The 21,175-nt window shown below is 41.0% G+C and overlaps 1 protein-coding gene across 1 annotated transcript; it reads right to left on the bottom strand.

Annotated features, from left to right (window-relative positions):
• Nucleotides 1-700: 700 nt before the first annotated feature.
• LOC309478535 (alpha-2-macroglobulin-like protein 1) lies at nt 701-13,202 on the bottom strand. The gene is made up of 34 exons (XM_082142145.1): nt 13,081-13,202; nt 12,363-12,543; nt 12,143-12,299; nt 11,973-12,025; nt 11,819-11,839; nt 11,557-11,722; nt 11,397-11,481; nt 11,206-11,320; nt 11,012-11,132; nt 10,803-10,912; nt 10,561-10,728; nt 10,244-10,465; nt 9,947-10,159; nt 9,718-9,867; nt 9,337-9,486; nt 9,173-9,248; nt 6,789-6,882; nt 6,482-6,707; nt 6,277-6,400; nt 6,085-6,206; nt 5,955-6,006; nt 5,777-5,860; nt 5,514-5,690; nt 5,328-5,403; nt 5,086-5,242; nt 4,937-5,011; nt 4,688-4,850; nt 4,426-4,610; nt 4,135-4,356; nt 3,926-4,047; nt 1,223-1,304; nt 1,054-1,137; nt 876-981; nt 701-798 (listed from the first exon to the last, which is right to left on the bottom strand). The coding sequence occupies exons 1-34, from the start codon at nt 13,158-13,160 to the stop codon at nt 758-760; spliced, it is 4,260 nt and encodes a 1,419-aa protein (XP_081998271.1). The 5' UTR covers nt 13,161-13,202; the 3' UTR covers nt 701-757.
• Between the last annotated feature and the right edge of the window lie 7,973 nt (nt 13,203-21,175).

Genomic DNA, 21,175 nt, shown 5'->3' with positions numbered 1-21,175 from the left:
TGGGTTTTGAGTGTTTGGCTAAACTGGGTGAAGACAACTGTTTTTGTGTGCAGATCTCAGAGCCTAGGCTGCCTACAGAGACGCGTTTTTTTTGACGGCATGCTTATGGGGTGGGCAGCTAGCGGATCATTAGGTAAGATTAGATGAATGTGAACATTTATGTTTGGGCCTGAAATCGCTGATACCACCTTTAAAGAAAAAAAAGATTGATAAACATGTTTTTGGAATGGAATTAAATACATACTCTGGGCGTCTTGTTCATTATATTTATTTTTATATAAAAGCAACAGAACTTAAAACACATCCAGTTTTAGCAACACTGTGCACAAGCGTGAATCCCGCGATATCCATTTTTGATCTCGCAGCTGTCTGATCCACTGCGAGAAGAGAGAACTGTCCGGTTTGCCTGCACTTTTCACGGCAGCCGCCTACTCACATCTCAGGCGAAGCAAGGCGCATCTCAAACAAGCTTACAGGCATTGATATTATTCTGCAAAGGCAGTCTACAACTGCCCTGTGAGGTGACAAGTCTCCACTTGAGATGCCTTGGTTTTCTGGCCCTGGTTTCAATAAAGGCAGTTTTTGAAATAAGGAAGTTTTGAAACTTACAGGGTATTTTATAGTGTAATGAACTCTTAACTGTCAAAAGATCAAGGAAAGTGCAGTGCAAAAGTGCAGTCAGCAACAAGAGGCAACAGAACTGGTTGTATAGTGGTTTTATTCAAGTCACATGTCCTACAGCCAGTACTGAATCAAATCATGGACAGGAAGATGTGTAGGTGGTCTCAAATGAATCACCTGAAATAGGAACAGAAAATGAACTCATTTAACAGTGAATTCAGCCAGAGCAAAGCATGGTTAGGATGAAAGCGTACTTGGCTGATAGTAGTCATAAACATTGATGACTGCTGGCTTGAGATTTTCCACTGCAAGAACCTGTTTCAGCAGCAGAGTGTAACTCATGGGGACGCCTTTGGGAACCTACAAGACAGAAAGGATGAACAGCAAATACACAACACTCAAGATGGCAGCTAGTAATATACCCAGTCTCACCTCTTTCAGATACACTAGGACATGATCATCTTCAACATCAACCCGCTCCACTAGTGGGGCAAACGTTTGGGGTGAAGAACCAAGCTGAGGGGAACATCATCATTTGCACAATTACAATTGAAGGAGCTTCAAGCATCTTGGGACTTTCTAAATCATCTTAAATACAAACCAGTGACGCATCTGCCGTGAAGCCTGACAGGAGCTTAATGTCAACTAGAACCATGTTAGTGCTTGATTTTACACCATTGTATCTGAATGAGGGTGAAAAAGAGGTTTAGTCCAGACCAAGAACACAGCTTCCCTTTATCATGATTTACCATGATATATCACATTCTAGCATGATTTACCATAGTTTATCATGATTTACCATGGTTTACCATTATTTACCATGTTATAGCATAGTTTACCATGATTTTATCTTAATTTACTTTGATTTACCATGTTTTAGCATGATTTACCATGATATACCACATTTAGCATGATTTACTTCATTTACTTTGATTTACCATGTTTTAGCATGATTTACCATGATATACCACATTTTAGCATGATTTACCATAGTTTATTGTGATTTACCATGGTTTACCATGATTTACCCTGTTCTAGCATAGTTTACCATGAATTCATCTTAGTTTACCTTGATTTACCATGTTCTAGCATGATTTACCATGATATACCACATTCTAGCATGATTTACCATAGTTTATCATGATTTACCATGGTTTACCATGATTTACCCTGTTCTAGCATAGTTTACCATAAATTCATCTTAGTTTACCTTGATTTACCATGTTCTAGCATGATTTAGCATGATTTTCCACATTCTAGCATGATTTACCATAGTTTATCATGATTTACCATGGTTTACCATGATTTACCCTGTTCTGGCATAGTTTACCATGATTTACCATGTTCTAGCATGATTTACCTTGATACACCACATTCTAGTATTATTTACTATGACTTACAATGTCTAATTATGAATTCAAAAGCACATGTCAAAAGACTTCATTAATAAGTAGAATGGCCAGCAGAGGGCACTAGAAGACCATTATTGGCTCAGTTTCAGTTTAATCTTCATGATTTTCACTAGTTTTCTGCACTAAAGCAAACCAGTCTTTCCATGTTAACTCCATAATGCATGCTTACACACACACACACTAATACTTTAACAGATGGATTGACTAAATGTAATTGTAAATGTTAAAATAATGATTTTATAAAGTCTAAATATGAATTATAGAAACAATATGACAAAATAACTATTTTAAACAGCAGGGGGCAGTAAAATACCACTTATTGGCTTAATATGCCATTGTATTCATATTATTTTCACCTTTTTAAACTGTTATAGAGTCAAATTTTGTCCGATCTGTCTGAAATTTTTCATGCTTGTTCAGAGTGATATTTCACATGTTCTGACTTGTTTTTAAGAAGATCTGAGCATCTTAAAAGATATAAGCTTTCGGGGACACTTGGTCAAGGCCACATTTTGATGTGACCCTATTATAGCCATCCAAATGAAGTAGTTCAACTTTTTTTGATAATTACTGATCTAGAGAGTCCAGAGAATTGTACTGCACTAGTTTTGAACATTATTATATGAAAATTATATGATCATAGATTAAAAAGACCATTTACAGCCAATGCAGGCAATTTACCATTGGTAATATATGGTTTTAAAGCTTTTTAACAGTTATAGCGCCACCTTTGGTCCGATCTCCATAAAATTGGGCAAGCTTGTTAATGATGTTATGTCACATATGCTCACCAATTTTTGTGAAGTTCTGAGTTTTCATTTAGGATTTATAGGCTTTTTAATGTATTTTGCCACGCCCATTTTATAAATGACCCTATTACAGCCATCCAAATGCAAAAGTTCAACTTTTTTTCGATAATTATTGATCTAGAGAGTCCATAAAATTGTCCTAGACTGGTCTGGTTCCGATCGGGTAAAAAACCTAGGACTAGTTCGCAAAAGTAGGCTTTTAACATATTTGCAAATAATTAATGAACGGTTTGATTGACAGCAATGGTTCTTGAGGCAAAGTTGTTCAGCATGAGCAGATCTATCAAATGATATGCATATTGTGTGGATGAGTGTTACGCCACGTGATTACAGAGCCATAAAACTCGTTAGCGCCAACTAGTGGCCGATTTCTTTCAAAATTCTTACAGACCTCTAGGGCCATGACTCGAACATGCCCATCGAGTTTCGTTCCGATCGGCCTCCGTTAACCTTGTCTAATAGGTGCTCAAACTTCATTGGCCAATGGTGGCCATGTTTTTTCAGATACACCAATGTCCTCATAGATATACATGGGGCCTTGGACCAAGACACTGCATACCAATTTTCAAGTCAATCTGACTAATGGTCAGGTGGTTATAGCCCTTTTCATGTTTTTTTCATGTTATAGCGCCACCTAGTGCTCAATCGTCGCGATTTTTTTACTGTGACCCCAAACTGAACCCATACACATGTGTACCGAGTTTGGTGAAAATATCCCATTTCGTTCACGAGTTAGCCATTTTAGTAAAATAGGCTCCGCCTCCTTCGAACGTTTTGACATCCCTTAGCAACCGTGGATCGAAATTTCAACTTTTTTTCGATAATTATTGATAATCAGACCCCTGTGAACATTTCTGCACTGGTTTGGTTCCGATCGGGCAAAAAACCAGGGACTAGTTCGCAAAAGTAGGTTTTGGACAAAATCCAATATGGCGGAAAAATTTGCATACCGGAAATGAAATCCTTGAGGCCATTTTTGTTCGGCTTGACCCAAGGATTCCAATGATATAAGACACTTGAGTCTGTGACAAACGGTTAATGAGTCATAAACATCAGTTGGTTACAGGACACAATGCGGCTTACTTCACAGTGAACTTCAACATGAGATTGGCTCCAAGTGGTTGGCAGTCTCCAGTCACCTTCGCTTCGACACTCAGCGTCATGGAGACTTTAACGGGTGTTGGGATGTTGTAGAAACACGCAACCTATAGTACGAGTAGAAAAATCAAACAAAACACATTTAGATTTGGCTGTGCACAACAAATATAGATAGATGGGATGAAGATACAGACCTGCACAGACACACAAGAGGATCCTGATGCTTTAACACTATATTTGCCTGGAACGTTCTTCAGTGGCTTCTCCTGATACAGCAGCCTGTTGTCCCGATTCACTTTGAAGCTATAAGAGTCTCCTCCTACTACTGAGGACTGTACGGTAACAGTGCTGGAGCCGTCCAAGCTGAACACTTGAGCAGCGTACACAGACAGAGCCTGAAGAGCCACCACAGTGTCCTAAAAACAAGTACAAGATTAAAATAAATCCTTAAAATGATTGCACTCATGTTTGGTAGTCAGAGGCACCTGGGTGGAGGAAAACCCTCCATAGGGATTCTGCTGGGCCACGAGCCAGTTGACAATGCGGTTAGCATAACCCAGATTAGCTGCCGTGAGAGGCTGAACAGCAAGAACCGCTAGCAACACGTAAGAGCTGATCTCCACCGCCAGAGTATCACCAGATGTCGTCTGAGACCAATGGACCTTAGTGCCTTAGGATAAGATGGAGGTGAGAAAGTTGATGCCAAAGACCCTGATGAATCAACATCAAGAGGCTGGTAAATCTTACCTTCAGAAATTGCAAGGTTGTTCAAGGCAGTTAAAAGCTGTGATCGAGTGGTGGTCTCTCCGGCCAGACTGAAGGTGTAGGCCAGCAGAGCCGTGACATAAGTGTTTCCAAGGTTCCCAACGACAGGCCTCAAGCATGACAGACCGTTGGTAATGACAGGATCCTTAAAAAAAAAAAAAAAGCGCATATCAGTCAGCCAGAACAGGAGGGTCATCTGCAAGGAGCTTATACAACTACTGGATTGGTTACCGTGGTGGGGACACCTAGTTCAAGCAGCGATGCAACAATGTAGGCAGTCATGGTCACACTGTCACCAACTCCACCCTTAAAAGAAAGAAAAGGAGACTGATTTAGAAGACCAGTCCATTGTCCAGTGCATTTAGAAACATGTAATGCACCTTCATGTCACTATGGTACAGAGTTCCCTGCTGCATGAAACAGCCGTCTGAACCCTGCTTGCTGATCAGCCAATCCTTTGCACTCTGCAGGACATGTGGATCAATGAAGACAAATTGCCTCGCTAGACCAAAGGACCTCATGACAAAGGCAGTCAACCTGGTCGTGAAAAAGGTTGACAAAGTAAACAAACTGTTTGTGCCACGACAGATTATACACAACAGTAGGACAGTGTGAAACTCACCATGTATTTGATTCATCATAACCAAATGTGCTGTATGATCCATCGCTGTGTCTGAAGTTCAGTTGTCCTTGGTATCCTGATTAGATCATACAGCACATGTAAGTGATAGTCCAATGGGAAGAGCAGGACAAAGCTACCTTGAAATTGAGTCTCCTACATATATAAAGTGGATTTGGTCATCCATACCGCTCTGAAGGAAGCCTGTGGCAGTCTCTCGGATGGCTGCGGTGAGTTGCCCTGTGACCTTCAGGTACAGTAGGATGTAAATATTTGGAGCAAGAATGATCATATTCTGTTCTCCACAGCCAGATGGCATCTGTAATAACCCATTTAGATTCTTCAGCGCACGACCCATTATGTCCCCTACAAGAGGTCAAGCATAAAACCCACATCAGAAACAGTTATTCTACCAAACTTCACGTCAGTTTCTACTGAATGAAATGTAGTACCAAGGACTGAAACTGAGCATCTGGCAGATCCTTGAACCATGTTTGTTGGAAATCTCAGAGTCATGTCTTCAGAAAGATCTTTTCCTGCAGACAAGAGAAGGGCTCAGCATTTTAGAGCTAGGCTAATGTTTGGCTATACAGGGAGAACGTATTTGGGAATCATGGAGTGCAAACAAACCCTTTGGACACAGTAACCAACTCTGGGTGTTTGTCCTTTCAACTCCTTCAGGCTATAGAAGCAATAACACCACATCAGTAAAGCAGCATGAGCTCCATGACCAGACTACAGAAGGCTAGTTAACACTTACCAGGACAAGTAGACTTCGAATGACTACGTCGATGCGTCCTCTCGTAGGCACAGTCACGACTTCAGTGCCACATCGGGTCTGGGATGCTTCAGCTGAAGCACTGACAGTCACATTGACAGTTCCTGCAGTGACAGACAGGAAGTGAGCAACACCCTTAATATACACTTAATTTAGAGAGGATCCAAAACTGACCAAGAACAGAAGCTGAGAGAATCCATTTGAAGGTCTTTCTCCCATTGGCACAAAGACAGGATGAATACGGATCAGTATATGGTTTAAGAGTGAAGGCAGTGGATGAAGCTGGAGTTACTTTAACCTGCCAATGAAACAGAACACATGGAGCAAAGACACATGACCTTCTCTATACAGATGAATTATAAAAGAAACCATGGCAGACCATGATGCACTTGGACAGATAGCTGAAGACTGTGGCCTTCAGCTCAAAAGACTCCCCACGGACAATGGAGTATGGCAGGGAGAGCTCCAGGAAGAAGGGCTGGAAGACTGTCAGCAGAGCAGGAGGAGCCAGACCAAAACCTTTTGAAGACAGGCAGAACGCCTCAGTCTCCCATGTGGTGATGGTGTCAGGAACAGTGAGGGGAACTCGTGTTGATCCAGTGTTTCTGAAAGACAGGAGAAAAATAAGGGGAACAGGGAGAAAAACTGCGCAAGTAGCTTTAGAAGGAACAAGATGCTTCACGAACCCCACACGAGCAAGCTGCCAGAGCCATGTTTCTGGAAAGTAAGTCCTGACAGTCACTTCAAAAGAGGAAGTGTCGGGTCCATTCAAAACCACCACTGAAAGACAAGCAATTTTACACCAAACTGTCTTAGTATCTGCAGAATAAACAGGGTTCATAACTGCCCCTCTTATTGCATTTATGGAAATGATTAAAACACCCAACAATTTGTTGATCCACAAGTAGTACCCTCACAAAAAAAGGTTTATTAGTGCGCTATTAGTATACTTTTAAACTAAAAAGTATACTTTGTATGTACTTCTCAGAAATACACTTCAAATTGGCCTATACTTGTTGATCGAGATATAGGCTACTTAAAGTATAATTAAGTATTCTTGGCTTGTACTTGTTTACTATTTTGTTTGAGTAGCTTAATAAATACTTTTTTAAAAAACATTACACTCTGTCTTATAAACTAACATGTTCAGATAGCATCAAGCTTTCGGGTGGAATAGTAAATAAAATAAGAAACTGAACCTGATGTTGAACAGTGATAACCCTTACAAAAAAAATGTTTAAGGGCCTGTTCACATATCGCGTCTTTTGCGCGCGCAAGTTCGTTATTTCAAATGTAGGCGCGCGGTATGCGCGCTCATAATGGAAGTGACGCGGTGCGACGCGCTCGTTTTTTCCAAGCGCGTCCGCGCCGCATCGAGATAAAAACATCTCAACTTTTAAGAATGCCGCGAGCGCACCGCAGGTCACGTGACAAGAACCAAGCTTAGCAACGACAGACGCCTCCGGAGCGCAACCACCCGAGCGCTTTGGAAAAAGGAGAACGCGGCGCGCCTAGCGTTTTCTATGCGTTTTTAGGCGCGATATGTGAACGCCGCCTAAGTGTGCTATTAGTATACTTATTTTCAACTAAAAATAAGAAAGCATACTTTCAGTCTACATTTTATATACACTTCTCAAATATACTTAGTTACATGTGTACTTGACTTGTACTGAGAGAAACGTATATTTGGCCTGTACTTGTACTCAATCTTTTGATCGAGATATACAAAAGTATAATTAAGTATCCTAGTTGTTTGAACTCTTGATCAAGTAGCCCATTAAATATAATTTTACATCGTTTTTCATATACAGTCTTATGAAACTTACATTGTTAGAAAATATTGATATAAAACATTTCTAATGCTGCGTATCTGATTTTTTGTGTAGGCTAGTCCACTGGTAGTGTATAGGAATTAACTTCTACTTTACTCTTTCCCCACCATTGACTGAATTCCAGCTGTCCATGTTTTCACTGTTATATGGTAGGGGGCGCTATGACACATCTAGTACAGAATCTCCGGATCAAAACATAGAAGCTGAAACAAGTGATAGAAGATTGCTCACGCAAATGTAAGATAATGTGATCAAACATTAAACGGCGTGTAAATCAAAACTGCTTAATATTTCCAAATGAAATGAAGCATAACCCATGAAAAGAAAGCAACTGAAGCTTTTGGGGTGTTGGACTCCAACTGTGTTTTGATCATCGTTCTGAACCTGATCAAGGCACAGTCTTTGGCAAAAATAAGATTCAACCGTTTAAAATGTTCCCTTTATGAAACTTACTGTAGCGCATGGACTAGAATCATGATTCTTTCTGCAAACAATGAACACATTTCTAAAGACTCCTAAAGCTTCAACCTCCTGACTCAGATGCAAATCAGGGCCTAACGCCAGAAAGTCTGTGCCAAATTGCCCCGACACCTTTTATGGGCCCGCTGAGGGTCTCCAGAACAACAGACCTGTCCCCACGAGTCACTTAGGGAAAGCTTCAGAGAGATCATTATCGAGTCCTCCCCCCTTCTCTCTCTGCAAGCTAGGTGCTCCAAAAAACTTGCAGTATACAACTACTAAACTAGTAGCTTAGCACCGAAAGAGCAAAAATATAAAATTAGTAAACTACAAGTATGATGTTAAATTCACTTAAATAACTAGTATAAAACTACTAAACTAGTTTACCGAGTATACTTCAAAGTGTACTTTCATAAACTAAAAAATGGTTACATGTATTAAATTCGTAAACTACTAGTATACCCATAAATTCACTTGCAGTACAAATGAGAAACGCAATTGTGAACTAGTTGTGCACTTAGTTTACTACTCTTACACTTAAACACTTTTATATTCTAAAAGTGGGCCAATTTAGTCCCAAGCGGTATTAAAATAGTACACTTACAAGTTTACTACTAGTACATATTGACAGTATATGTACTACATAACGTATACTTAAATACACTTGGACATCACTCAAGTATACTTTTTCATAAGGTAATCCTCACATAACTGAATGCAAGTTCACCAAGTCATGCAGAATTTTTCACTGAAAGAACAGCCTCTCTGCATAGACCTACCATCTGGGAATCTGCGATACAGCGGGCACGGAGGGGCTTGTACAGCGAGATTTGTTGCGATCTTCATTCCCAGGCTCTGTCAGAGAGACAAGTCAAAACACAAGACAGATTTAAAGTCAATGACTCAGTTTGTGACCATGTAGTCACAAAATACAGTTTTCTACCTTGAAGGTTGTGTACACTTGATTTGTAGGAGAAGTGTAGGCAGGATCTATGTCAAAAGCTAGACGTGGTCGAAAACCTAGACACTCTGGTTCATCCTGAACGCTGTTTGGGTAACCTGATAGTGATCGCACCGGGAGCAAGTCAAACACCTGAAACCATGAAAAAAAGGTCACTTTTGAAAAAATGTTGAACAAAATTCATTACTGTTTGGAATGTTATGTCACAGAGTACATAAATGTATGTTAAGATGTACACTAAAACTGCTATAATCATAACAGAATAGGTTTGTTCAATTTCTCTCAGCATTACTCAAATTCTAAAGCTGAACCTGAATGTCAGTCAAAGCCAACAAGAATTTTAAATCAACTGCACAAGGATACCATTTTCGCACTCAGACGTCTTCCTGGCTCCAAGATCCAGATGCTCTGATCTACAGCACTGATGCCACACAGAGATCCTGCTTGAGCAGAGACAGTCAGAACATTTCCCTCAGCAGGAACGGCCGTAGCAGGAGAGAACTGTAGAGACACCTGGAACAAGGACCAACACGCTTTAGGACACGTCATCATACCCCACTTAAAGCCAAAAAAGTGCTAATGCACATCATACTTTGTTTCGGAGACACATTTCGGTTTCAAACGACGCACTACCAACAACAACATTCTCACTGGGCAGAACACAGTAGACCAGAATCTGCACTACTGGAGCCATATCGACACTGACAGACAGCTGGAAAGACACCGAGCCGCTCGTGACTGTATTAGAAGCCCTCGCTTTGACCGTCTGAAATCCATGGAGGACGATCAATCCTCTGGACAAGACCTGACAAACACAAAACAAGTGGGTGCATAAACAGTCGAGAGCAATGATTATAAAAAAAAATAAAAAAACCTGATATCCACTCACCATATAGATGATGTCAACGCTGTAGTCACCAGTCTCTCCAAAAGAATACTTCACGGTCACTGGAAACGCAGCACCACATTTGAGTGGCTGCTCAAGCTTCACTATAGTCAGTTCACTAGATGGGTTGTTAGGAGAATCAGGTTGGAGAAGCCGAACAACCCTTGTATCTGTAGTGAAGTATGGCGATTTGTAACCATTGACAACCGCTGGAGTAGCACTTGCCTGGGGAACAACGAATGGAATTGGTTTCTTGCGAGAGAAATTGAGATCTACAGAGATCGGAGTCAACACTTCACAAAACACAGAGCAAATCGTACCACCAGATTCAGAGCGGCTTTAGGAAGACTAGCAGCGCTGAGGGAGAATGAGGCCAGTCCTTTCTGGTTTGTGGTCAGATTCAGCAGCAGTTTGTTGGGCCAGCTGTTATCCAGGAGATAAACCGCTTTGTTTGCGATTGGAGTTCCATCAAAACGAGACACTGAGATCTTTTGGGAATGATCAAGGTTAGGAAAGGGAACCAATGTGAAGGCTTCTGCAACAAGGAATTAATTATACTTGCCTTCCCATTAATCATTGATCCAGGTTCAAAATATTCTGGGATGTCCAAAAATATAACTCTGCCGACTTCAAATGTAATGGACACTGTTGCAGATTTTGACATGACTACATCTGGGGGGGTGGAGAGATACAATATAAAAAAATAAAAAAAGAGAACTGCAAACAAACTTTAAAGCAAGTACCATTGGTTCAGATCAGCCAAAAGCTCACCTGTTCCCACCTCAGTGACATTCACATTTACAAGAAAAGTATCTTGCATATTATTTTCAAATTCAGTGTTGAAAAACACTGATGTAGCGACGCTAAGGGAGGCACAGCCTGTGGCATTCATCTGGTAACAGAACAAAGAGTCACATTAAAGTCAAGCACAAGAAAAACCCTCCACTGTAAGGCAGGAGTCAAACCTTTGCAGTTTTAGTCAGGCAACGACGGGTCACATCAGGAACCACAACGAATGGAAAAGGATCACGGCACACTTCCACCAAGGCTAGACCGGGTACAGGTTTGCCATACGTGTATCTGGGAAACATCACAAGGGACAAAATTAAGAACTGACCAACCCCAAGACAAGATAATATCTGTACGTTTCACTCACTTGGCACAAGCCTCGACTTTCAGTCCCACATCTGCAACGCTGTACGTCTGTGGTGCGTTTACAGTCACGTCAAACTTGGGCAAAACTAAACCAGAAATAAAAACGCTGTAAGACCTCAGATCTGTCTCTGAACTGTTGCACATCATTCACAATAACTTACCATATTTTTTCACTTCAAAAACATGGGAGATCATTTGGTCGCCAATAAAAGCCTTTAGTGTGTACATCCCCATCTGAGCCTCTGGGTTTAACTTGTGAGAAAGCTGCAATATCCACTCCGTTGAGGAAACGTTTGTCCACTGACCAATGCGGTTATTATTATTGTCCTATTAAAACAATGAACAGCTTATAAAACGGCAAACAAAATGTACAGAAAGTGGCAGTGGCTCCATTCAAAGACTCGGACCAGAACAAATTCTCACCTCCACAACCACCAGATTGTACTGAAAGACAAAGACAGGAATATTAAGCATTTAAAATAGACACTATTGCAGCAATCATTGAAGAGAACTGCAAAACTGTGCACGTAAAAATAACCTGCAATAAATTTGCAATTTGTTCATGGCCAGACCTTACCATCTGATCAAGTGGCACAAATTTGGCATCCATGGTGACAACTCTGAAATTCACTGCAAAGACAGATAAACTCATATTATTTGCATAATGCACTTGTAGACAATCAGAACTTGTAGCGTACTGGACTATATACACCTCTAATATTAAACCAAGGGACAATCACAGCTCACCTGTTTGTCCTGGATTGTAGATGGGTTTGTCTGTCTGGATGAAGGTCAAAGGCAGGTAACGTCTGAACATGACTTTTCTCTCTTCAGTCGCTTTGAAGACCTTCCCTTGAACATCTACCTTCAGCATCTGCACAGATTCTCCATCTACTTGAGGAGCCTGTGGACAACTCAGTTAACTCAGACAAAAAAAAAGAAAAGAAAAAGTCTCATGACAACAGACCTGGAAACTAAAGCACTGATGAAATGGCTTTGAAGAAACTTGCTGCACAAGTCGAGTTATCCTTTTGTCATCAAGCAGAGAAACTGTCATTGTGAGACTCTCTTGGGGTTTCAGAAGACTTGCACACAATTTGGCATCAGATCCAGTTTCAATCACTGCAGGGAAAGTCACCATGAATAACCTGTGTAAACATCATGAAGTTTAGGTTCAGAGACCAAAGGGAATCAGGTCAAAACATTTACATGTTGGTTGAACATCCACAGAAAGTGGCTGCCACAGGGTTGCCAGGTCTGTGCATCAAAAATAAGCCAAAGTGGTTATCTCCATCAGAGAGTGGGTTGAAGTACCAAACGTAAAAAATAAATAAATAAAAAAACCCACACACACACGGGAAACCCTCTGATTTAACAACAATGTGCCATGGTCCCAAAATAAGAGCACAATACAGCCATTTTTGTACAGCAATATATTTGAGGAACAATAACTCCAACAGCACACAAACTCCATTCAACAGGGACTTATATAAAAAAACAAGTGTTAATGAATAGTTTGGTTGGTCCCATTCATCATTTGAACACTAGATGGGAACGAGTACAACATGATTAATGAACTTAAACATTTAATGCTTTGGTGCTTCATTTTGCCATCTTTACAACTGCATCATTCAGCATAGATTAGACATTAGGCCACTTTTCACTTCAAAGCCCATAGTACTTACGGCCTTTTCTGTCCATCAACAGCAAAGAGGAAAAGGGCTAAAATGAGCCCTTTCCAAACACATATCTCCCTCACAGCCATGAAGAGCAATCATCCAAGGCTAGACAGAAATCAAGAGTCTCTTTCAAAAAAAACCCTGCAGCACTTCTATTAAGATCCACACTGCGCTACAACTTAACCCTAAATCAGCTGCACTGTTGCCAGCGTTATTTATGATTCATAACAGCTTGATTTAGCTCTCACAGGCAATCTGGACATCTTTAGGGCGGAGCCACAGTAATTAATCACAGGGTTGCCAACTCTAGGCTTGTTTGAAATTGGCAAATTCTGCACAGCTAAGATTCTTGATAGCACTGTGTGGAAAAATGTAGTCATATGCTTTTCAAAAAAACAAACAAGTGGTTTTATTTATTTTAAAGCTTAAGCTTGAGTAAGCAAACTGTACTTTTTATGTAATAAATAGAACCTTATTGTAAAGTGTTACTGATTAGTTAAACACCGATTCAGACATCTCCTGAGTTGGAAAGATGAGTTGTTTTAACCATTCATTAAAATGAATCGGTTCAAAGGAGTCATTAGTTCGCGAATTGGACATGTCATGCGCGATGCGTGAGTTTACATTAGACTCACACGGTAGCCAGGCGTCTCATCCAATGGTGAGCTCAGTTGACGCTGTGTGCTTCAAGATTCTGACGCAAGTGCTAAGATTCCGATTGGCCAAGAGAAAAAGTGCTAAGATTCCGATTGGCCCAGAGAAATGTCAATTATAAGAATTATCCAATAATGTTTTGCGATACATGAGTAACATCAGAGAATGTCTAATAAGGCGAGAAGTTTCACTCTCAGTACACTTCCGGCTTCTGAACTGGTTGCAGTTCCTCTCTGATTGTGAGGTGCAATGAGCAGAAACTGCTCTTTGTAAATAATTGGAATCTGTTTTGGGAGCGTCCTAGGCTTTTCCGTGCTGATGGCTTACACCCAAGCAGATTCGGAGCAGATCTTCTGTCGGATAACATCTCCAAAATGTTAAATACCTTTTGACTACTAACCAAAAGTCCAAATCATAGTCTCTGCTGCACCAATTTAACTGATATAAATACTAGTGTAGAATATTGCATAGAAACCGTGTCTATTCCTCGTTTAGTGAGATCAAATAATAAATCCACTGCAGGATCTAGGAAAAATCTAATTGTTATTAAAACAGAAAATGTTGCTATTAGTAAACAAAAACAATTTCTAAAGCTAGGTCTTCTAAACATTAGATCACTCACACCTAAGGCAGTTATTGTAAATGAAATAGTCACAGATAATAGCTTCGATGTACTTTGCCTTACTGAAACCTGGCTTAAACCAAATGATTATTTCGGTCTAAATGAGTCTGCTCCTCCTGGATACTCCTACAAGCATGAGCCCCGTCTGTACTAAATGTTACGCTCTTAGATGTTAGAAAAACATCCCTATTATCTCTAGCCTTGGCTACCGTATATAGACCGCCTGGGCCTTACGCTGATTTCCTACAAGAGTTTGCAGATTTTCTCTCAGACCTATTAGTCAATGTCGATAAAGCATTAATTGTTGGAGATTTTAACATACACGTAGATAATCCAAATGATGCGTTAGGGGCTGCGTTTACAGATTTATTAAATTAATTTGGGGTCAAGCAAAACGTCACCGGACCAACTCATCGTCTTAATCATACACTCGATTTAATTATATCACATGGAACCAATCCAACCGATATAGATATTATACCGCAAAGTGATGAAGTCACTGACCATTACATGGTAACTTGCATATTGCGTACTGCTGTAATATGTCATGCGGCGCCGCGTTATCAACCAGGCAGAACAATCCTTCCATCCACCATAGATAATTTCTCGAATTGCTTATCTGATTTGTCTCAGCTGCTGCCTGAACCCAAACAAACAGATGAACTAGAAGAACTAACTAGCACTATGAGCACCATTCTCTCTAGAACATTGGATGTTGTTGCACCTATTAGATTCAAAAAGGTCAGAGAGAAAATTAAAGCACCGTGGTACAACAATACTACGCATGTTCTAAAGAGAGAAACCCGAATTTTAGAGCGTAAATGGAAACAAACTAATTTAGAGGTCTTTAGAATCACGTGGAAAGACAGTATGTCACGTTATAAAAAGGCCCTAAAAGCGGCCAGGGCTGAGCATCTCCGCAAACTAATAGAAAATAACCAAAATAATCCAAGGTTTTTATTTAACACCGTGGCTAGACTAACAAATAAACAGATGTCACCCGAACAAAATATCCCGTTACAGTTTAGTAGTAATGATTTTATGAAGTTCTTCACTGAGAAAATAGAAAACATCAGAACCACAATTGTAAATGTTCAATCTTCAATCGCGCCTTATAATTTAGCCTCAATTATCACCCCGCAAGAACAATTACAGAGCTTTACAACTATAGAACAAAAAGAGTTAAATAAACTTATCACTTCATCTAAAACAACAACATGTTTACTAGATTCTATACCAACTAAACTATTGAAAGAAGTGTTACCTATAGTGGAAGAGCCTCTCCTCAATATTATTAACTCATCTTTATCTTTAGGTCATGTTCCAAGAACATTTAAACTGGCAGTTATAAAACCTCTCATTAAGAAACCACAATTAGATCCACATAATCTAGCAAATTATAGACCCATTTCAAATCTACCTTTTATGTCTAAAATACTAGAAAAAGTTGTGTCCGCTCAACTAGGCTCTTTCTTGCAAGAAAATGACATCTATGAAAAGTTTCAGTCAGGATTCAGACCGCATCATAGCACTGAAACTGCGCTCGTTAAAATCACAAATGATTTACTTTTAGCTTCTGACCAAGGCTGTATCTCAATATTAGTTTTACTTGATCTTAGTGCTGCGTTTGATACTATAGATCATACAATACTCTTAGATCGACTACAAAATTATACTGGTGTTCAAGGACAAGCATTAAGCTGGTTTAGATCGTATTTATCTGACCGCTACCATTTTGTTTATTTAAATGGAGAAAAATCGATCATAACTCCAGTAAACTATGGAGTGCCGCAGGGATCTGTGTTAGGCCCTCTATTATTCTCAATATATATGCTGCCACTTGGAAATATTATAAGGAAACATGGAATTAGTTTCCATTGTTATGCTGATGACACTCAAATCTATATTTCATCACGGCCAGATGAAAACGCTAAATTATCCAAATTGACAGAGTGTGTTAAAGATATAAAAGATTGGATGACGTGCAATTTTCTTTTATTAAATTCAGACAAGACAGAGGTACTAATCATCGGTTCAAAAAACCGCCCACAAAACCTCTCACAATATAACTTTAACATAGTAGGATGTCCTGTTACTTCATCCTCTACAGTAAAAGACCTGGGTGTTATATTAGACTGCAACCTGTCTTTTGAAAATCATATTTCATATGTTACAAGAACAGCCTTTTTCCACCTTAGAAACATTGCTAAGCTACGTAATATGCTATCTGTTTCTGATGCAGAAAAGTTAGTTCATGCATTCATGACCTCGAGACTAGATTACTGTAATGCTTTGTTGGCCGGTTGTCCTGCGTCCTCATTAAACAAGCTACAGTTAGTCCAAAATGCAGCTGCTAGAGTTCTTACTAGATCAAGAAAATATGATCATATAACACCAATTTTATCATCACTACATTGGTTACCTATAAAGTTCCGTATTAATTACAAGGTATTGCTACTGACTTATAAAGCCCTAAACGGCTTAGCTCCAGTCTATTTAACCGATCTTCTATCACCCTATAATCCATCGCGCTCATTAAGATCACTAAATTCGAGGCTTTTGGTCATACCTAGGATATCCAGATCCACCAAAGGAGGGAGAGCATTTTCACATTTAGCTCCAAAACTCTGGAATAGCCTTCCTGATACTGTTCGTTGCTCAGACTCGCTCTCCCAGTTTAAAACTAGATTAAAGACGCATCTCTTCAGCCAGGCATTCATATAATTATTTTAATCTGACAGGTAAATCTGACCTCTAGTTCATAAACGCCAGAGGAGAACTGGCCCCCGACTGAGCCTGGGTTCTCCCAAGGTTTTTTTTTTTTCTCCATTAGGTCACCTGATGGAGTTTTTCGGTTCCTTGCCACTGTTGCCTTTGGCTTGCTCAGTTGGGGATATTTGGGGATATTTAATTTAATTAATCAATCAACGATACTATTGATCAGCATTACCAAACGTGGACGTTCCACTAGAAACAAACATTGATGTATTGTTTTAATTTATTACTGTGAAGCTGCTTTGATACAACCTATGTTGTGAAAAGCGCTATATAAATAAACTTGACTTGACTTGACTTGACTTGACTATGCATGCAAAAGCATGGGAAGCGATTCCGGGCGTGTCAGAATGGGTGCTGAATACTGTTAAGCAGGGCTATTCACTACAGTTCGCTCGCCGGCCCCCGCGCTTTCGAGCACGGACCGAGACGAGAGTGAATCTGGAAGTTGCACACCTACTTCGAGCAGAAATAGCAAAGCTGCTGTGCAAGGGGGCGATAGAACCGGTACATCCTTCTCTGAGCGAGTCAGGCTTTTACAGTCGTTACTTCCTCGTACCCAAGAAGGACGGAGCTCTCAGACCTATCTTAGATCTGAGATATTTGAACAAAGCTCTCATGAGACGGCCATTCAAAATGCTCACAACCAGACAAATCCTCGCGCAAATTCACCCGAGGGACTGGTTTAGATTCAGATTATACTCCGTCACAGGCCATTCTCGAGATTCGCCTTCGACGGTCAGGTATTTCAATACACCGTCCTGCCATTCGGCCTGTCTTTAGCACCCCGTACATTCACAAAGTGCATGGACGCGGCCCTCCCTCCCCTGAGAAGTCAGGGTACCAAATCTTGGACTATTTGGACGATTGGCTGATTTTGGCACAGTCAGAGAGAGAACTCAAATCTTACAGAACAGTGCTTCTCAGCCATCTGGAAAGCCTGGGTCTCACGGTCAACTGGACCAAGAGCTCACTGGAGCTCCAAGAGCTCACAAAAGAGTCAACCTCTTTTCTGGGAATAGAGCTGGACTCTGTGGTTATGACGGCCCGCTTGTCGACACAGCGCACGCGTTGTGTTCGGCACCTGGCGGCGTCTTTCCAGCGTTGTTCCTCTGAAAAGATTTCAGAGAATGCTGGGCTATATGGCGACAGCTGCAGCAGTGCTCGGGCTGGGTCTACTGCGTACTGTCTATGAACGAGTGCCTCACCGAGCCTGGGCTGCCGGCGGCTCGCGAATCAGAGTGACTCAGAACTGCGTTTCAGCTCTGCAGCCCTGGATAGCAGCTGAATGGTACCAGTTGGGAGTGACAATGGGAGTTGTCTCGTACCAAAAGCTGATCTCGACGGACGCCTTTAACCTCGGTTGGGGCGCTCTTTTCGAGGGCAGACCGGCTTATGGCCTCTGGTCAGACCGGGAGAAAAGCCTTCACATAAACTGTCTAGAGATGATAGCGGTCGAGAATGCCCTGAAGCACTTCCTCCCACACCTGCGGGGCCACCACGTACTGGTTCGCACGGACAACATGTCCGTGGTGTCCTACGTTAATCACCGGGGCGGTGTCAGATCCAGGAACCTCTGCAAACTGACAGAACGCCTTCTCGTGTGGGCCCATCACTGGTTGCGCTCGCTGAGAGCCTCGCATATACCGGGCCACAGGAAAGTCGGCCCAGACAGACTGTCCAGGGACAACATTCCCCCGGGAAAATGGTCCACAAGAGGATCAGGGAAACGCGCCACTCAGTGCTCCTCATAGCCCCGTGATGGGAGAACCAAACCTGGTTCCCAGAGCTGGTGAGGCTGTTGCACGTAGCCCCATGGCCGATCCCGGTGAGGAGAGATCTTCTCTCTCAAGCCGGTGGATCAATTTGGCATCACCATCCAGAGCGCTGGTCTCTGCATGTGTGGATAATCAACGGATACCCGTTGCTTTGCCAAAAGGGGTCGTGAACACGATCACGCAGTCTAGAGCTCCTTCTACAAGAAGACTCTACGCGTCTAAATGGTCAGTGTTCTCCAAATGGTGCGCTACAAAGAGCCTGGATCCACGCACATGTGGGGTTTCGTGGGTGCTTTCCTTCCTTCAAGAGCTGTTGGACAAGGGCAGGTCCCCTTCCACACTCAAAGTTTATTTTGCGGCTATTACAGCGTTCGCTGAGCCGACGCGCAGCCGTGCGATAGGAAGGAACGAGCTCATCATCCGCTTCCTTAGAGGAGCCAGGAGGATGAATACCCCGCGGCCCCCTTTTTGGGATCTTATTTGGTTTCTATTTGGGATCTTTCTTTGGTCCTGGAGGCCCTAACAATCAAACAGCCATTCTTTTTTAAATCTCCTCATTCTTGTGCAAGGTTGCTCAGAATGATGGGCCCTGATAAGCTCCTAATAGGGCCATTAGGGAGGGTCTTTGTCTTTCTAAGGTGCGAAAACATACATAGTAATGAGGTGATCACTCCTCTCCGCATAAAGCTTTTTGACACAAAACACGTCGTAAAATTTTTAAATCAATATATTGTCTTATCTGAATGAGCAGTCAGGATGATTTTCACATAGTTTTAGAGCAAATATTCTAGGCTACGTGATACAATTTTCAAAAGTATTGTGAAGAAATAATCAGTATGGGTTTCATGACCTTATTTCAGTGACAATTTTTTTTTGTATTTTCACAAACCACGCATAAACGTCATTATCTCAAAACTACAAACTTTTACACACATGCTGCTGATATATTATTGTAGCAGAGTTTGTGCTGAATACAGTGTAATCAGACTTAAGCCATGAAAATGTCACAAGTAACAGAAATAAGCACAAATGTCAGAGCATGTCAGAACACCTCCAGGGCCCAGAAAACACCTCAGACCCCAGAGGGTTAAATACGATCTGGAGTTCGAGCCTTCTGACACCCCAAAGCGAAACGCGCACGTGACTGGAGAGACAGTGAGGCTTTGTTTGTCATCGATCACGTGACTCTAGTAAACCAATACACACCCCGATACGGGGCTTCACTAGAAATTGTTTCGCTTGTGTGATACGCGCATCGAAGCTTCAGTGTCATATGTAACATCACTACTGTCACTCTGTTAACTGATTTCTTTGTTTTCCAGACATGTGCCATGAGCCATGTGGGAAAATTGTTTGTCTGAACTGTTTTAAAGCCTGTTCAGTTTAAGTGATTATAAGTGTATTATTAGTATAAGTGATTAGTAAATTTATATTTCCTTTGTTGATTTGTAGAATTGTTCAACTTGTGTTAGTTGACCATTGTCATTATTTTTTTGTTATTCCTTTCTATAGCACACAGACAATGCATTGAACCAAGGTCAAACTTCATGATAACATAAAATAAAACCATTGTTGTTGCAACAAACCTTGCCTTCTCCTTTCGTCATTCATCACTCCATATCATCTGACGTCTTCTGACCGAGACTCTGTTTGCTCACCAAACCCTCACTCCACCTGAGCCATTCCCATTACCCTACAGTTTCTTCAGTCTGTATGGAGGAGTGGGCCAAAATCCCTTCTGCAGTGTGTGCAAATCTGGTCAAGAACTACAGGAAACGTATGATCTCTGTAATTGCAAACAAAGGTTTCTGTCCCAAATATTAAGTTCTGCTTTTCTGATGTATCAAATACTTATGTCATGCAATAAAATGCAAATTAATTACTTAAAAATCATACAATGTGTTTTTCTGGATTTTTGTTTTAGATTCCGTCACTCACAGTTGAAGAGTATACCTATGATAAAAATTACAGACTTCTACATGCTTTGTAACCTGCAAAATTGGCAGTGTGTCAAATACTTGTTCCCCCCACTGTATATAGAAAATAAATATTTGTGTGTGCTGTAAAGTGGTTAAAAAGATGAAATCGGAATCGGCTAAAATCTGTATAGGCAGGTCAAACTCAATGAAAACTTGGAATCGGCCTAGAAAATTGTAATCAGTGCATCTCTATAATCTTTCTGATTGGCTGGTATCAAACATTATTACATAATCTGGGGCCTGTTTCAGAAAGGAGGTTCAACCAACTCTGAGTTAAAACCTGAACTCTGAGT

The sequence above is a fragment of the Leuciscus leuciscus genome, assembly GCF_965113295.1.
Source record: "Leuciscus leuciscus genome assembly, chromosome: 1".
Classification (NCBI taxonomy): domain Eukaryota; kingdom Metazoa; phylum Chordata; class Actinopteri; order Cypriniformes; family Leuciscidae; genus Leuciscus; species Leuciscus leuciscus.
The sequence above is the reverse complement of the archived record's forward strand: the minus strand, read 5'-3'. Positions and strand labels throughout refer to the sequence as shown.